The 17,088-nt window shown below is 41.7% G+C and overlaps 1 protein-coding gene across 4 annotated transcripts in view; it reads left to right on the forward strand.

Moving 5' to 3' along the window:
• hdac9b (histone deacetylase 9b) overlaps nucleotides 1–16,833 on the forward strand; it is a 42,993-nt gene extending 26,160 nt beyond the window's left edge. For 3 of the 4 annotated variants that reach the window (XM_085366609.1, XM_085366607.1, XM_085366610.1), the window contains 10 exons: nucleotides 2,636–2,877; nucleotides 3,209–3,387; nucleotides 4,569–4,694; nucleotides 4,793–4,914; nucleotides 9,200–9,331; nucleotides 9,638–9,753; nucleotides 11,208–11,330; nucleotides 12,092–12,269; nucleotides 12,382–12,596; nucleotides 14,788–16,833. In XM_085366609.1, coding sequence (XP_085222735.1) covers nucleotides 2,636–2,877; nucleotides 3,209–3,387; nucleotides 4,569–4,694; nucleotides 4,793–4,914; nucleotides 9,200–9,331; nucleotides 9,638–9,753; nucleotides 11,208–11,330; nucleotides 12,092–12,269; nucleotides 12,382–12,596; nucleotides 14,788–15,117 — 1,763 coding nt within the window. In that variant the 3' untranslated portion in view covers nucleotides 15,118–16,833. The remainder of the gene's footprint in view (nucleotides 1–2,635; nucleotides 2,878–3,208; nucleotides 3,388–4,568; nucleotides 4,695–4,792; nucleotides 4,915–9,199; nucleotides 9,332–9,637; nucleotides 9,754–11,207; nucleotides 11,331–12,091; nucleotides 12,270–12,381; nucleotides 12,597–14,787) is intronic. The other variant, XM_085366608.1, reaches the window with a different exon arrangement.
• The last annotated feature ends 255 nt before the right edge of the window (nucleotides 16,834–17,088 follow it).

A 17,088-nucleotide genomic window follows, 5' to 3' on the forward strand; every position in this document is an offset into this window, starting at 1 on the left:
ACAGCCTCTCGCACATTGTCTATATTAAGACCCTGCTCAGAAAAGCACTTATATTTAGACCTAGTTACTGGTGGTTCCGTATTTTTTTGATACAGAAACAGCACATTTCGGTTTGGGTAGTTTCGAGGTGCATTTTATTTAAATGCATCTATATAACTGTAAATTTACAATAGCGGAGACGATATCCAGGACTGTTCACGGACGATAATATTGATGATGAGAATTGTTAGTTGCAAATTGTACTTTAAAAAGGTAGATGCTTCAGTGTGGTTGGAACAGTGTCACCCTTGCTTTAGGGCTTTACTTTTTTCTTTTAACATTGTCTTTCCATTCAGCTTTATTCTTGCCAACAGAAACCAGACAAGAATAGAACAGGCACATGAGGCTGTTAAGGTTTCCTCAAGGGCCATCGCATACAGTCCTGGTTATCAAAGGTGGCTTAAGCTTTCATGATCCTCCTCCTCTCTCCTTCCTTCCTCCCTCCCTCCCCCTTCCCATCATGTTAAACCACTGTATGAGATTTTGTGATGGAGGCTCAGCTTGACGTGCAGATCAAAGTGGAGGTCCTTAATGCCAGTCGCAGTAAGAGTACGGAATGAAATATGAGATTAATTAGGTATCACAGTAGTGAATTCTCTCAGGCAGCAGGTGTTTTTTGTTGCTATATTTAGGTCCATTATGAAAAAGTAGCACTAATGTTGTCTGACTCTCCGAACCCTTCGACGGTTCACAGGGTCACGGCTGCTCCTGGAACAGCGTCCGCTACAAAAGAGTCCTTTGTAAAGTGCTTGCAAGCCATGATTAATATTCCCTGTCAGACGGGAAGGGTTTGTTCTACAGGTGCCTGTTCTCCGCGCCTGCCGAGCTGTTGCCCTCTTCTGTCTTTTGATTGGAGCTGTTTTTAGAACACAGAGAGGAAATATACAGCACGGGAGTCCCCTCAAGCTGCCTTCACTTTTTTGAAAATGTTTTAAAACAACTTATCACCTAACCAACGATTCTCTCCCAAATATGCGTGTGTGTATTTGTGTGTGTGAGAGTGTTTGTGTTGGTGGGTTTTGTAATGCTTTCTCTCTGTCTCTCGCTCTCTCTCTTTCTAGTGGGGACTCCTTTCTTATATAAGAGGCAAAAAGCTGATATAATAGTCAACATGTCACATTGCCAATGTAGGCAGAAGATGACATGCAGTGAGACTCGATCACTGCAGAATGGGGAGACATAATTACGTCGCCAGCGTTGCCATGGCAGCGGCAAGTTACGGTGGTGGATACTAGGGTGTGGGGTTTGTCACAGACCAGGATTGCGCCACTTGCTTTTATGTTTCTATTTATAATCATCACCGCCGCATACACATGGAATGGTGGCAATGAAAAACAGGCTACACGGCAAAACAAATGGACGCCAGTGAGCTTCACAGCATCAGTGAACGGGGTGGGGGTGGAGGGTGGGGGTTTCTGCTTCCTAACTGTTGGCTACTGGCTCTTTTTTTTAGCAGGTTTAAACCTTTTTTTTGTGGCATTTTAGTGTAAAAAGTATTATTGCGTAACAGAACCCAACGAAAGATTATTATTATATGAAGTGTCAGTTTTCGCTCAGCTTTCAAAGAACAGGTGGTGTGGTATTTGTTCTCTCAGATGTGACCCTCGAGAAGATTAAGGCAATGAATGCACTCAATAACTCTCCCCTCCAGCTCCACTGGAATTTTAAGTAGCTTTGAATATTTCTCTGGTTTAAAAATGGAAGCGGCATTATATAGTCTGGACAATGCGTATCTTCCCTTGAATGTCACACCATGATCAGCATGACTAACATGTCTACTTTTCTAGCGATTGGACATTTTTATTTTATTCACTGGCCAAATGTACACACGAATACCTTTTATAATACCTAAAGCTGGTTCAGAGATGTGATTCTTCAGAAAAAAAATGTTACTTAAACTGGATAGAGTAGTGTGGATTAAAGCAAAGGCTCATCCTCTATGGAGAAGAGAGATGAAGTAGCCCTGTCTCCTATGTTCTTAACCAGCAATCGATTTTCTCTGTGGAACAGGCTATATATAGAGCTTGGAGACCAAAGGGATGCCCTCTCACTTTGTATCTGGCAATTACTTATAATAGAGGCAGCTCTTACCAATGCGCACATTGCAGCATCTGCACTCGAGAACAGAAAAAGAGAGATCACAGAAGCATGGATCTGCAAACTTACAGATTCCCAATCTACTTCACCTTAAATTATTTATGTTAAAAAGGGATATCTGCCTGACAGAATCCCTTTATTTATTTATCAACTGGGAAGACAGGGCTTATATAAATACTCTACATAACTACTTAAATATTTTGTTCCAAATGTCCATATGCAGCTACTCCCAGTAGACTCTGCGCTGACGGATGTGATCCCGTGTTTGTTTATAGAAACTATTATAATTGCAGGTTTCTGAGGATCATGGGATAGAATTTGCTTTTCCTTTCCGAACCTTGTCTTTCTCTCCTCTTTAGTCTTCACTTTGCTTCTGTCATCTGTAACTTTTAAGATTCCTTATAGATTGCACAAAGCCTCCTCTGATTCCGACTTGAGTTGTTGAGGGTACAATTAGGACTGACAAATCTCTTTTTGCTCTGCCGTTTCTGTGCCACAGTGGATATTAAACCAGACGTGCCATTGGCTGTGGAGCCCTTGTCTCCTTTGGACCTCCGCACAGATCTGAGGATGCTGGGGCCAGGCTCGGACCCAGGACTGTGGGAGAGGCAGCTGCAGCAGGAGCTGCTCCTCATTCAGAAACAGCAGCAAATCCAGAAGCAGCTGCTAATCAGCGAGTTCCAGAAGCAGCATGAAAAGTTGACCCGTCAGCACCAGGCTCAGCTCCAGGAGCACCTCAAGGTTAGAACAGTTGTACGGAGACACAGCACAGCACAGCACAACACAACACAACACAAAACAACACAAAACAGCATGACATATAGCAGATCACTAGAAAACTGTATAACTAAGGAAAACATCAAAAAAAGTGCAAAAAAGGGGAAACAACTCAGCGCAGCAGGGCAAAGTGTTGAGCAATACATTAGCTCAGCATGACTTTAGTTTTTTACCGTCAAACACAAAGTTAGCCATCACTGCAAAATAGAAAGTGCAAAATTTAGCCAAAGCCACTGTGATTTATTTAAAAAAAAGTGCTGTGTTCATGCTGATGTGATGCCTACATGCTTCCCAGCTTCAGCAGGAGCTCCAGGCCATGAAACAACAGCAGGAACTTGCAGAGAAGGAGCGCTGTTTGGAGCAGCAGCAGCAGCAGCAGAGCCAGCAGGAGAAGGAGCAGGAGAAGCATCGACGAGAACACCACATTTCCAGCCTGAGCCTCAGGGGCAAGGAACGCTCCAGAGAGAGTAAGAGCTCGACACCGTCACCGCTACCAATAGTTTTTTAATATATTTTTTAAAGGACACAGATGAAAGCAAGCATGGGGCCACATGTTTTAACCCATCAATCCTTTTTTTAACACATCACATTAGCTGAACGGCTGAAGCACAATATGCATACAACAGCTGGATAGGAAAGCTTCACTACAGTAAAGCTTGATGTTACACTCGTTAAAATATTCCCTTTGGACCAAGAACCTCTTCTGTCACCACTATTATAAAACTTTTATAAATGTGGAAAGCATCACCTTTGTAGGCATCATGAACCTAAATATTTATTGTAATAAACACTTTCACAAAATCTTTTCCAATATCTGCTGTTATAACTAATAGATGTACTATACAAAACAATAAAGATAAGTTAATATAAACACATTTTACCTCTTAATCTTAGTCAGGCAGATGCTTTGGATATTTCTGTGCTTAGGTTGGTGATAATCAGTTCTCAGTCATATTAGATGCGATACAAAAGATAAATAAATACAAAATCATGGAAAGTATAATTTTCAGACTGCACAGGTGAGCGTGACTAGAGGAGAAATTGCCCTCTGGCTATTGCTTTTCTCAGTATTTGCTCAAACTGTTGGATGACGTCTGGCAACAAGGTAAACCACGCAGCTCAAATGTGCTTTAAACATCAGATAAAACGAAACAATAAAACAATAAAGCAATGATGGCAGCGATACTTAACCAGCGAATGACATAAAGTTGGCAGGTGACATTTAAGTTTAGTGTTTAGGGGAAAATGTCTTTGAACAGCACAATGAAAATCGAGCCGGATATAGTATTTCATTTCTGTTTTTACCTTATACCTAATAATAGATGAGATTTATGACTTTGTCAGGGCAAAGTTGAAACTGTACCCTGCAACTGTAACCACCTGATTTGAAAGAACATCTCTGTGCAGGATCACTCTAGCAGGACTAATATAGTGCTCTTAGACCACTAGGGGGAGATCTTCCTACATAATTTTGTTGGAGAGTCTAGTAAATATATTCTAAAAGGATTATAGAGAAGAGGGCAGATCTGAATCTCAGTTTTATGGTGAATGTGATATAGAAACAGATATCTGAAAGCAACAAGCATGGAATTATATGTTGTTAATCATAGCCCTAGGTTAACCCCAATCCCCTCCGTTCCGTGTGTTGGTCTCACAGGTGCAGTGGCTAGTACGGAAGTGAAGCAGAAACTCCAAGAGTTTCTGTTGAGCAAATCAGCTAAAGACTCTGCTAGCAATGGAGCTAATCATTCTTTCATTCAGCACCCAAAACTCTGGTATACGTAAGTGCTTTCCACTGATTTAGAGCCCGATAAAATGCCATGTTTGGGTCACACAGAAACATATATTACAGCTATTTGATTTATTCTTGTATTAACAGGTCCTCTCACCACACATCACTGGACCAAAGCTCTCCACCTCTGGGCGGCACATCGCCCACTTGCCAGTATACTCTGCCGTCGCCCGTAGAGAGCAAGGACGACTTCCCCTTGAGGAAGACAGGTTTGCTAATTTGCAAATGCAGACACCACTGAAATAAAAATGCAAATACATATGAATACTGTACATACATAAATATACAGCCATCTAATTTAACTATTTCAGTGTGCTTTCTTCTGCTAGTCATTTTATTACTTTCTAAAGATTAGGCTCATTGCGCCCACCCCCGTGTTTCCTCCAGGGCTCAACGCAAAACATGCGAAAGTTAACTTGTTTTTTTCTTTTTTTGTCTTCTTGATTCTTTTTTTGGATCATTTTAAAACATGATAGACAGACACGGGCACTGCAATTTTCACATGTTTTTCTTTCACAAGCATAGATCTGCTGTTTTTTTGTGCTAATATTAGCTTGCCAATATTAGCTTAACAAGGCCCACATTTTTCCCTATGTTATAATAATAAACCCAGTTCAAAGGCCTCTCTGAAGCTGATTAGCGGTAAATGAAAGAATTATGGCAGAATAATTTCTCCTGACTTACGGGCTTTAAAAACTATTTTAAAAAAACACAGGTTGTCACTAAAAAGCAGCTCAGGTTTGTTGGTTTAAAGTTTGAGGAGTTCCTGCAGCTCTTGGTTTGCAAAAGCATAAAAGCTTGCCAGGTTAAAAGCTTCATAATTTGGCAATGAGGTTATCAAATTATATTGTGTTCTTTTCCCTTCTGTGTCTCTTTTAATTACACTGGAAAACAGTTCTACTTGTTGAGTTATTTAACTACAGGCCTGTCGTGTTGTGCGTGTACACAATTTGGAGATCAGGAAGAAGAATTATACCTTATAAAATAAAGCCAGTTCATGTCAAGAGCAAATATTAGAAAGGTAAATGAAAGCTGTGTGAAATTTTATTTATATTGCATCTTGATCTCTGATGTGCGTTACCGTTTTGTGAAGTGGAGGAGGAATATCTCCTCTAAATATCTATTTATACTTTTGAGACGTACCTTTAGACAAAGACACGATGTAAGGGGTGCAACAAGTGGAAAATCATTTATCTAACACAACAGAGAGACTGTTTATGGCATTGTTTGCATTTCAGTGCAAGTACAGAAAGGCCCATTTAAACAAATAAAAGGGGGAAGGATAACAGTTCGTTCTCCCCGCTTCTCAGACACATTCGTGCATCCATTTATGGCTCAGTCGCTTGCACTGATAAATCTACTTCTAACCCTCTAACCCTTTGGATTCCTGGATCTATATGTGGTCATTTCCTGCTCAGGCCTTCCTCCCCCACTTCCTGCCTGTCTTCATTAAAGCCCTCTGAGAGCTTGGCACGCGAGGGGGATGCACAAAGGTAGTGTTGTTCCCCGAACCACCGGCTGTCACTGATAGCTGATTGGCAGGTGTTGCCGTCTTAGAACTGGCACTGGCAGGATGAACCTCGACAGGACTGTTTGTTTAAGCAAAGATAGCTCTCTCAAAACAAAGTGGAGAAGACTCGAGTGCGCCGCGTTAGACTCCCCGCTGCTTCAGTCGGCCGGGCGGCTCAGCATCCTCTTTTACTCTTTGACTCTGAGGTTAACGATGAGGTTTGCGATGCATGTGCAGCGTTTATTTCACAAGCTCATAACTTGGTGATCAGTAGCTGTCTTTTCTCATATTCAAGTAAGCTTTTTGCATTTAATTCCTCACCCTTAAAAAAGGGAACCAAGTGCTTACCCTAAACAAATGTTGTGTTTTTTAGGAAAACCTTGAAACTAACTGAAATTTAGTAAATGAGTAACAGTGAACGAGTGCAAACCTGTTAGATTATTAGTCTCTAATTATGACCTCTGCTATTAGGTGCCCTGATAATAGTTGGTAAATCTTGCCTAAAAGTAAACAATAGTGTTAGTGTCATTGTCGCTATTTTACTCACTCAAGTAGTTTAAAGAATTTTACATGATTAACTTGTTTACTCGGTATATATCCTCTTTGTTTCAATTCCTGGTACTGCAACAGGCCGAGGGCACGCGATAGTCTGTGGCAAGAATAGTTGCAGCTTAGCAGTAAGAAGTGCAACACCCTCCCTAGTCTTGACCCAGTTACTAAATGTGTGCATTCAGCAGGTGCAGGAAAGATTTTCAAAAATAATCCTGCAAAGGTAAAACTGTAAAAAGCCCAAAGTAAAACAAAGTGAGGTTTGTGTGGAGCCTGTGTGCTAAGAATATAATCGGATTTTTGTATCTGAAAGATTTATTAAAAGAAATTAAGGTGCTGATCCTAAAAGATTGAACGTCTAAGGTGAAAAGGAATGCACCTTTGGCTAAAAAAAATGTTTCTGAAATAATGAGCACTATTATTTTTTTTTCTGTTCAGCATTAATTAAAACAAGGATGCCCAAAACAATGCATAGCTGGCCTCCTTATGTAGAGAACACACACCTTAGCTTTCCACTCAGCCATCTGTCCAGGTCCAATCTCTAATGGGTACAAGTGCTCACAGTGACAGCAGAGCTAAAGTTCTGATTAAGTGGCGATAACGTAAGGAGATTGATTTACGACCGCACAGTAATGTTGTCATTAACTGAGACGTCGGAACAGAAGTGACCCAGGTGCTCAGAGTTTATGCTTTTCCGCCGCCATCATTATCTCCTGTTGCACTGCGTATCCGGGCTTTTTTTTTCCATAGAGACCAGTGAGAAAGTGTTTGTTCACAAGCTGCTGTCTGGCGTTCCCGTGGCGACCAATTGGGATGCGTAGCTTGGTGGCAGCAGCGTGTAAAAATAGAAAGCAATCAAGGCAGCAGGGCGTGAAGCAAATTCATAAGACTCCCAACAGCGTTTTCTCTCCATTTATCTCTCCTGCCTCCTTTCTTCCTCCCTCGCTCTCTTTCATTCTACCTCACACCCACAGGATTAGAGGTCTGTGCCACGTATTAGGGAAGAGGGTTTTGCTGCTTTTGACAAAAGCCAGAAATAGCAGCATTTGGCCCACTCTCCTAGCTTTGCCCCCATCGCTTCTCCCTCTCCTCCTCCCCGCAGTGTTCCCTATGTAAAGTATATCTGTATATTGTACATGTCGGAAGGCCTGTTTAATTATTGATCCGCTAAATAATTGAAACAGGTTGGCTATTGTGTAACAGAGGGTTTACATAACTTTAGCACAGCTTTGTGCTCTGGCTTTCAGTCAAAAAATCAGCTTATCCATTCTGCTTATTTATTTATGTGTGAAGGTAGCTGCAGTTTTTCATTCCTAAAAGGTTGACGGGAAGTCTTTGCAAGACATAACTAACAGAGTCACGGTTCAGTGGTCGTAAAAGTGTTGCATCCATATAAGCGATGGTTACATGATTCAAAATGAATTCTTTTCTATGATTCATCCTCTGGTCCTTGTTTATCTCTTTCTTCGTCAAATGCGTCAAAGATATAGTTCTTCCAACAACCTTAATGATCATGTCATCAGTACTTATTTAAAGGGTCTATTTGTTTTTTGCTTCCCATTCTTAACATTTACCTCCAGTCTGTTTATCTATAGGCATTGATTTGCATGGCAAAAATTTATTCTCAGTTGCCAATTTTTGTCAAAAATTTGTAGAAAAAGTCATCTCGGGTATCTTACAAAAGTTTGGTGATTATATTGAAGCATTATTAGAATAGCAGTCTTGGACCAGACCATTCCTGCTGAGTAAATTTGACCCACTTAAAAAGTGTTCAAATAAAATAAAATGAGCCAAAACGTCAACATTTGATCAACATATTTAATCCATAATAAAGAAAAATGGGAAAGTCTGAAAGCATTGTCTGTCATGAAGGATACTGGTGGTCAGCGCCGAGGGGGAAGTGCATTAATAATAAGTCTGGATCACTTGAGGCCAGGCTGTGTGTGAGTGAGGCTTTTTGGTAATGTGCTCTGATTGTGTATTTGGGTATCTCTGGTTCGCATTAGGAAGAGGAGAGTGTGGGGAGAGCCTCAAACATCTGCCATGTTTTTGTGTTAGTTTAACTGTTGCTACTGTATCAGACTGTGGTCACCAGGGCGGCAGGTAGCGGACTATTTCACTTAGAGCCTGTGTGTTGCTCAACCTAATTTAGTCCAGATGAGGTGGAAATGGGCCCAATCCTGACTCATTTAATTTATCTGAAACCTGCTTGGAAATTCTACGAAACTGAAGTTGTAACATGTCAGGGCATGACAACAATGCTTTTTTTTGGACATATTTATTTTTTGTTTTATGTTAGTCTTGTTATTTATTCTTTCATTGATACATTCCCTTACTGAGGCTGTATAAACACATCCTGTTTGAATACACTCACATGATAGCATAACTTATCTCCATACGATCCAGACTTACTGAAAAATGTCTTTTATTTTTAGCCTCCGAGCCCAACCTAAAGGTACGATCCAGACTGAAGCAGAAGGTGGCGGAGAGGAGAAGCAGCCCCATGCTAAAGAGGAGAGATGGAAACATCATGACTCCTTACAAAAAGAGGGCTTTGGAGCTAATGGGTGTGTAACATAACCGACTACGTGTTGAATTCCTTTTTTTCTGTTACGTGTGCAGACAATCTTCAATAGCTTATTATCACTTCTTAAAATATTATCTAAAAGCAACACAAGCATATGTTGTAGTATTATAATTACATGATGGCTATTGCACTTTGATGTAAAAAAATACCATTGTAATCAGGCAGCTGTGACCATACGCATTAAGCTGTCGTGAGGCTTACAGCTGTTTTGCTAAGCCTCAGTGCATGTGTGTTGTGTGCAGAGTGTGAGCACGCATACTGCGTCTAACTCCTTGATGTTTTGTAGATTCTACGCCCACTAACAGTGCCCCTGGCTCTGGCCCCAGCTCTCCCATAGGGGCTTCAAGTGCCTTGGGGGCTGAAAATGGACCCTCCTCTCTGCCTACTACCACAAAAACGGAGGTATGTTTATAAATCATATGCACTGCAACTGTTGTGCCAAAAAAATAAAGCAGCAGGGTCTAAATTCTTAAGCGTTTCTGCAGGCATATCATTTGAATAGCAAAAAATAATCATTTAAAGTCAGGGCACTAAACGGCTCTCTGCCCTTCTGCTTGCAGCTATAAAAACAGCCAGTTGTCCCTCCGTCTGTTACACTTCAGTGAAAATGGCTCCCTACACTGACATTAAATGGGCACAGCTCGACCCACATGCTGATTGCCCATGTTTTCTTTTATAAAGATGGCACTATGTAGGAAAATAAATTTAGCCCGTCTTAAAATGCTAAGCGTAAAAGCAGCTAAGTGTACATCTTTTTTCTATCAAACATTTTTTTTTTCTTTCCAGATGTACTTTAGAATTCGTTTTATGCTTTGCAAAGTAAGAAAATCTGTAGTTTGACTGCAAGGCTGCTGTTGGCTTGTCGTTGTGTTCCTGTCACCGGCCTGGCTGCATTCCTATACTGATTTGTTCTGAGGCGTTTCCCAATAGATTCATGGCTGAGTTACTGACCAGAGCTCCCCTCAGATTGAGTTCACAAAGCAGGCCATTATAAAGTGTGGCAGATATGACACATCTCTGAACAATCTTAACAGAGCAGCTGTGTTTTGCTTAACCATCACTGTTTACTCTCCCTGGGACCTCCAGTGACACAGAGAAGGGAGAGACGCCCTGACATCGGGCTGAAGGTTGGGGCTTAGGGAGACAGTCAAACTGTGGATTTTAATTGATATCCCAGGCACTGGTAGCCAAAGACACCCAGATGCTAACAACATAAACACACAGGACTGCTATTGTATCGGCCCTAGCCGGGGCTCTCATGCGAGACACCGGTGGACTGCGGGGCTGCTCATGGACCTCATGCCTGTTGCAAAAGCAAGGCGTGTTTGTGCACCGTTACATTAGGTATCCTTTTTCAGAGGGAACAGGTCCCTTGGGTCAAATACGGGCCGGATATCCACATACAGGTCACTGAGTACTGGTAGGGGTTGGAAGGATAAACATGGCTGTTCCAAAACCACATGCTGGTCCACTGCTCAGCTGGGTACAGGAAGTATGCCCCATTGCTGATGTTCTCAGAGAGAGTAGCTTGAGGGTGGGGACTGGGGAGTAGGAACAGGCAGAGGGCTGGCTAGGGACTGAGGAGCTGAGGATAAAACGGTAGATTTAGAGGTTTGCATTGCTTTATAATAGCATACCATCTTCAGTGGTGCCATTATTTTCCTAAACGCCAAACATTAAAACTCATACCTCTTTGTTTGCAGTGAGGAGGGCTGTTATTTATCATAGGTCATTATGGTCATGGCTGTGCTCATGTTGGCTTGTGAAACTGTGCTCAGCTGGATTCCTAAATCTGCAACCTCCTGTTAAATTTTGTCTCTTTCTCTCTTTTGCTTTATTCCACATGTTTGATGTAGAGATGGCCTTCCCAGCCAAGACTGTTCCGACCAGAGGGCTCTGTCCCCATGCTGAGCTTATACACATCTCCCTCTTTACCCAACATCTCCTTGGGGCTTTCTACTGCATCCTCGCCAATTAGTGTGAGTACCACTTTTGCACACTTACTCGTACAAGAAATCTTTCTGCATACACCAGTGTAGCCATTTAGTCAGCGTCAACGTTTCAACTCGCTCTGTAGGTTGTAAAACCTGCCATCAGTGACTGTCTGGGTGCACAGGTCACTGACCTGCGGCCCCAAATGATTTTATCGACCTTAGATAAACATTGTTCTGGGTCAGGCGTGCTCTTATCCTCCCCTGTTACCTCATTTATCACAGCTTTTAAAAAAGTCCAAGTCCACTCAAGTGCAGCTCCTGATAGCACAACACGTGATATATCATCTTTTAGTTCTCTGGCACATTCCACAGCGGTCTGTGCATCAGCTTCTTCTAACCATCAATGGTCCGATTTCACCCTTAGCTTTACTCATATATGCAACAAGAGCAATTTTCATTCATAAAAAAAAGCTATTATTGAAGTAGACGTGTTAAAGAAATGGTCTTAATAATAACATATACTTCATTGATCCCCGTGGGGAAATTACTCTCTCTGCATTTGACCCATTCACTCAGTGAAGCAGTGGGCAGCCAATAAGCAGGCGCACCAGGGAGCAGTGTGTAGGGACGGTACCTTGCTCAGAGGTACCTCAGGGGAGCCGTTCAGTGGATTAGAACCCCCAACCTTTCGATCATGACGGCGGCCACTCTACCTACTGAGCTATCCCTGCCACTAACTCACAGTTTTAGAGATTCACTTCTGTTTCCCTAAGATTTACAACTTTTTATCTTTACTCTTCTATCAGGCTGCTATGGGGTTGAAAGACAGATCAACAGAAATCAAGCACGGGCTCCCTGGGCACCTGCTGGGCCCTGTGCCCCTTCAGACAGGCCTGGAGTCTAAGGTGAGCCCCAGCCACCAGGCTCTCCTCCAACACCTCCTCCAGAAGGAGCAAATGAGGCAGCAGAAGATACTCTCCTCTGGTAAGATTGTGCCAAGTATATTATTTTACACATTGTACAACTTTATTACGTCATTTATATGTCATGAATTTGGGAGAAACTTAATAAGAGATTTTGTTTTTCTTTTGACAAGGCCAAGGCTCCATGTCATCACACTCTCAGTCCCCCCTGGCCATGAAGGATCGTCCCTCCAGCACTCGGCCAAAACTACCAAAACACCGGCCCTTGAACAGAACCCAGTCAGCACCGCTGCCTCAGAACACACTGGCTCAACTTGTCATCCAGCAGCAACACCAGCACTTCCTGGAGAAACAGAAACAATACCAGCAGCAGGTCCATATAAATAAGGTACAGTGCTAGTCATCAATATTAATGCGCACGGAAGGATTTTGACTTTCAAATATCTTTTCACAGCATTTTGTATTCCTGTTTGGGCCTCACAGGGTCTTGTTTTACTGCAGGGAGTCTGATTTAATCATTTTGAGCACACAAATGCTCCTCTATTTTTAGCCTTTTGTAAAAGCATCCGTGGCCGCTCAAGTTTACTGACCTGGGCCGTTGCCTGTTCTTCCCTGAAGTCCTTGTGTTATTTCTGCAAGGCCAGGACCTTTTGCCTGACTTCAAATGGGGAAGAAATCCTTCCCCTGCACTAATTTTGTTATCATAACTTAAGGCATCAGTGCTGTTCACATGCTAACTCTGTGAAATTCAATTCATCTTAGATCAAATGAAGAAAAAAAGTGCCCAGAATGCATTTTGTTCCTTTGTGGCAATATTTGTGTTTCTGCGAGCTGGCCGAGGCGACCTCCCAATACACTGAGTCTAATTATGCTGCTGAGGGACGTGTGCGAGGTGGCAGACACTGTGAAAGGCTGCATTGTGTGAGCTCTCATACTGATGTGTCCCAACACTCAGCCCTGCTAGAGCCATGGGAACCATAGAACAGCTTAAACCTTGAAATAATAAAAAGCACAAAGCTCCACAAGCTGGATTTTGGTGGTGCAGTACAGACGCACAACTTTAACAGTTTTTGTAACAAAACATGTGCCTGAAAGCCAAAAATTTGTTTTAAAATCATATTTTCATCTTATTAAGTATTCTGTGAATCTGATTCTATTGGGAGGTTTGGAAGAATAGGGACATATTGTGTAGCAAAACGTGAACAGGTTTGGCTCTGATCACTCAGGCCAATGAGATCACAAATAAAGCCTCTTTAAGTGGAGGTTATAAATGGCCTCTAATCAGGGATGAGCCCTCAGTGTTTATTGAGAGGGATCTCTGAAACATTGCCCTAATTAATTTCCTAGCAGAGGCTTGTCTACAGCTGCTTTGAAACATCCTTTAGTGCCAGCAACAGTAGGGGGCACTAATGGAAATTTAGAAGCGCTTAGGGATCTTAGGAAGGGGCATGAAATCTGATTACTAGTGCCAAGCTAAGGAGGCTAATTCCTGTAGCTGAAAGGGTATTTATATACGGATTCTGTAGGCTGTAATGTTATTTGTTACCAGCCATTTAGAGGGAAACACTTTCCTGTCTGTTTCTGGAGCCCCCCTGTGGTCAAATAATCATATTATGGCACTGTTAGCTGCCATTGAGCAAAGCCCCAAGACACAAGTATGGAGAATTGTAGCTGTGATTGGTGAAAGAACATTTGTAATGGGAGTATGAAAAAGAAGAAGAAGTGCTATGCTAAATAAATAATCCAGGTTGAGAGTGTAATATGATGTCCTCACAGATGCCAGTAGAGAGGATGCTGCAGGGAGAATGTTGTCTTATGTTTTCTCTTCTCCCTGCAGCAGAACTGTGCAGAATATAAACTATTTTTTAAAGAATAAAACATGATTTGCAGTTGGCAAGACCTTTTTACGTGTTAGGCTTTATATTATAATGCAACTAAGTGACACTAATCCCCTTTAATGGTCCAGTCACTGCTACAGAATATTTATTTATGCACATAAAAGGCAGGAATAATGGCTAATCTACCCGCAACCCTCCTAAATGCATCAGTCAGAAACATTTCATTCATAGCTGGCCTTACATTAAACAGATATTGGTGTTTGATTGCGCTTGTCAAAAGAAATACAGAATTTAGTTTTCTATTATTCCAAATAATGTACATGTCAGGGTCCTTTCCAGCTCTAAAGTGTTTCTTTTTTGATCCAGTGTAAGAAAAACATATTTTTGTTGCAATACATGATGTAGAACCATGAAATACTTGAAAGACATTGTGTGTTTTATTTTAGTTTTTGTAGTTTTAAAATGGGGAATGACGTAGTTACAGGGACTGTGAAGTGTTTGCTTTATTTGATTACCAAATAATGACTGAGGTTTTTTTTTTTTTTTGCATGTCTTATTATTATTATGACTATAAATAGACTTATGAGGACAATACCTTTGTTTTTAAAAGCTGCAATTCTGGTTATAAAGCCAGAAACCTCAAGTTCGAGTTATTTTTGCTTTTCTCTCATTGAAGATTGATTTTTGGCGACCGTTGACTGTGGGATAGCACCGTTAATATTAAGGCAATATGTTTTGCAGCTGTTGTCCAAGTCCATTGAGCAGTTACGTCAGCCCAGCGCACACCTGCAGGAATCAGAGGAAGAGCAGGAGGAGCAGCACAGAGAGGAAGTAGAGGGCATGCAGGAGGACAGGCTGCCCCCTGGAGGTGTTATCCGGAAGCACACGCTCAGCAGTAGCAGCAGCGGCTCGAGCAGCGAGCTCCCAGACACTCACTACGGGGTCATCAAGGTCAAAGAGGAGCCAGCTGATAGTGAGGATGAGGCTCTGACCAATCAGAGCTTAGAGTCAGAGCAGAGCACCTATCTCCACCAGGTCAAAGGGAGACTGGTGATAAGAGCCATGATCTGAGAGGGGAAGAGGATGAGATCACACACTTGCAACATTCGCAAATAAAGAAGTCTTTAAAAAGATGCACATCTGCAGACAACACATGCACACATACATACGCACACACACGCACGTGCACACAGCAGCTATTGCACAGTAGGCCAGCTCTCCTTGTCATGACATATGACCCCTTTTCACTCAGCTGCAGCCTCACTCGTCCTACACTCTTAAAACTCTCCATTTGTGATTTTTTTGTGCAGTGATCTCTGTAAAATATGTACGTTTCACTTGTGTAAATATGAAAAAAAAAAAAAAAATTTAGACCGTTGTTTTTAAGAGCTGCTTTGGTCTTTTTGAGTCTGCTCAGCCGGCAAAACGTTGTGTGTACATATCCTGTGGATTCGGCATCAAAATGATTTCTAGAGGGAAGTTTGAGCAGGTGTACAGCTTTAAAGAGCCACCTTTTGTTCCCATTGTGTATTTTTTTGTTGTTTTTCTTTTGTTGTTTTTTGGATAAAATATTTGAATTCTCTGCTATCCACTCCATCATTGTGTAAGTCAGTAAGTCCTCACAGTACATACCGCATTGTTCTCGAAAATCTGTGATGATGTTCCATGTTAAATGGTCTCAGACCTGAAATAATAAACATCTGTCTTAGAAAGAATGTACACTTAAATCCTAAGGAGGACGCTCCCTTGGGTTGGCTTTTGTGCTGGGAGTGATATTGCCACTGCTCACATTGCAATTTGAAGGATAAAGCACTGTAGCCCTTATTGGGTGTGCAGACACATCCCGAGTCTCCATGTCTCTTACTCTCTTAGCAGTACCAGAGCCGGGGTTCTGTGTTAAGCTGAGCTCTCCTCCCTCCGTCTCTCCTCTGGGTCCAAATCAAAGCTCGGCCCAGTTCCTGCCCAGCTTTCAGCAGAGGAGTCAGACAGAGAGAACGAGAGAGAGAGAGGGCCGGGCAGGAAATGCCTTCTAGAAGCCAGGAGTTGGAGTGATTCATGTGTGCAGGAATGTTGAGAGAGGAGGACCTAGGGTTGGAGGAGTCCAAGGGGCCAGGCTTAAGAATTGATTTACTGTCAAAGCGAATTACAAAGTGAGTGGGGATATGGTTAAGGGAGTCCTTTTTAAAGGGAATCGCTTCCTCTGTATTCCCCTGTGGCATGCTTACCTCAACATGCAGGTTTGATGTTGCTTCAATAAAAAAAAAAATCTAATTAAAAAAAAACAAAACAAAAAAACTGGACGGGACCTCGCTTCTCCGTTATTTTTTGTGAACCCGTTTCCCCCGAAGTGCCCATTGCGACATGTATAGTCTGTCTTAAGGTGATCAATCAGTTGTATTGCATAGCTGTGAACCTTCCTGTTTCATTTATGCTGTCGGCTAAATGTTTTAAAAAAACAAAACAAAAACAAAAAACCATGAATAAAAACTAAAAGAGGTAGTGTAAGGTTCTGTGTTTGGATTCATGTGAAATCAAAACTGTCTGTCTTATACTGTACATTCAGATTGTCCAGTTTTAATGTTTTTAGTGTAAGTAAACACAATCAGAACAATGTGAGTCTTGTTCTCTTGCTCCTTTGATTTGGTTGTAATGAGAACTCCTTTGCTGCCAGTGTGTGGAGGTGGGGAGGTGCGGGGGTCCTGTGGTCTGTTCATAGCAGTTTGCATTTCTTCTCTTTGTTGCCTTGCGTGATAAACCTTTCTTTTTTAAAAAAAAAATAAAGTTAATTTACCTCTGACTTTTTTTGTATTTTTTCTGATGAAAAGTGAAAGTAGAAAACATCATAAAAAAAGCCCCCAAAGCATATCCACAAACACTTAAGGTTTTTAATCATTTTGAAATTAACATCACAAACAGGTTTCCTAAATCATTAGCCAAGCTTGCTTTTCCCACACTACGGTCGTATTGCCCAGCCTTATATTGCAAGGAGATCTACTTTTTAAAGGGAGCTTAAGGGACTTTCAAAACATTTCTTTGATGTGA

This window comes from Diplotaxodon limnothrissa, linkage group LG11 (assembly GCF_057381915.1).
Source record: "Diplotaxodon limnothrissa isolate DT_005_m linkage group LG11, D_limnothrissa_male_GT1.1, whole genome shotgun sequence".
Lineage (NCBI taxonomy): Eukaryota > Metazoa > Chordata > Actinopteri > Cichliformes > Cichlidae > Diplotaxodon > Diplotaxodon limnothrissa.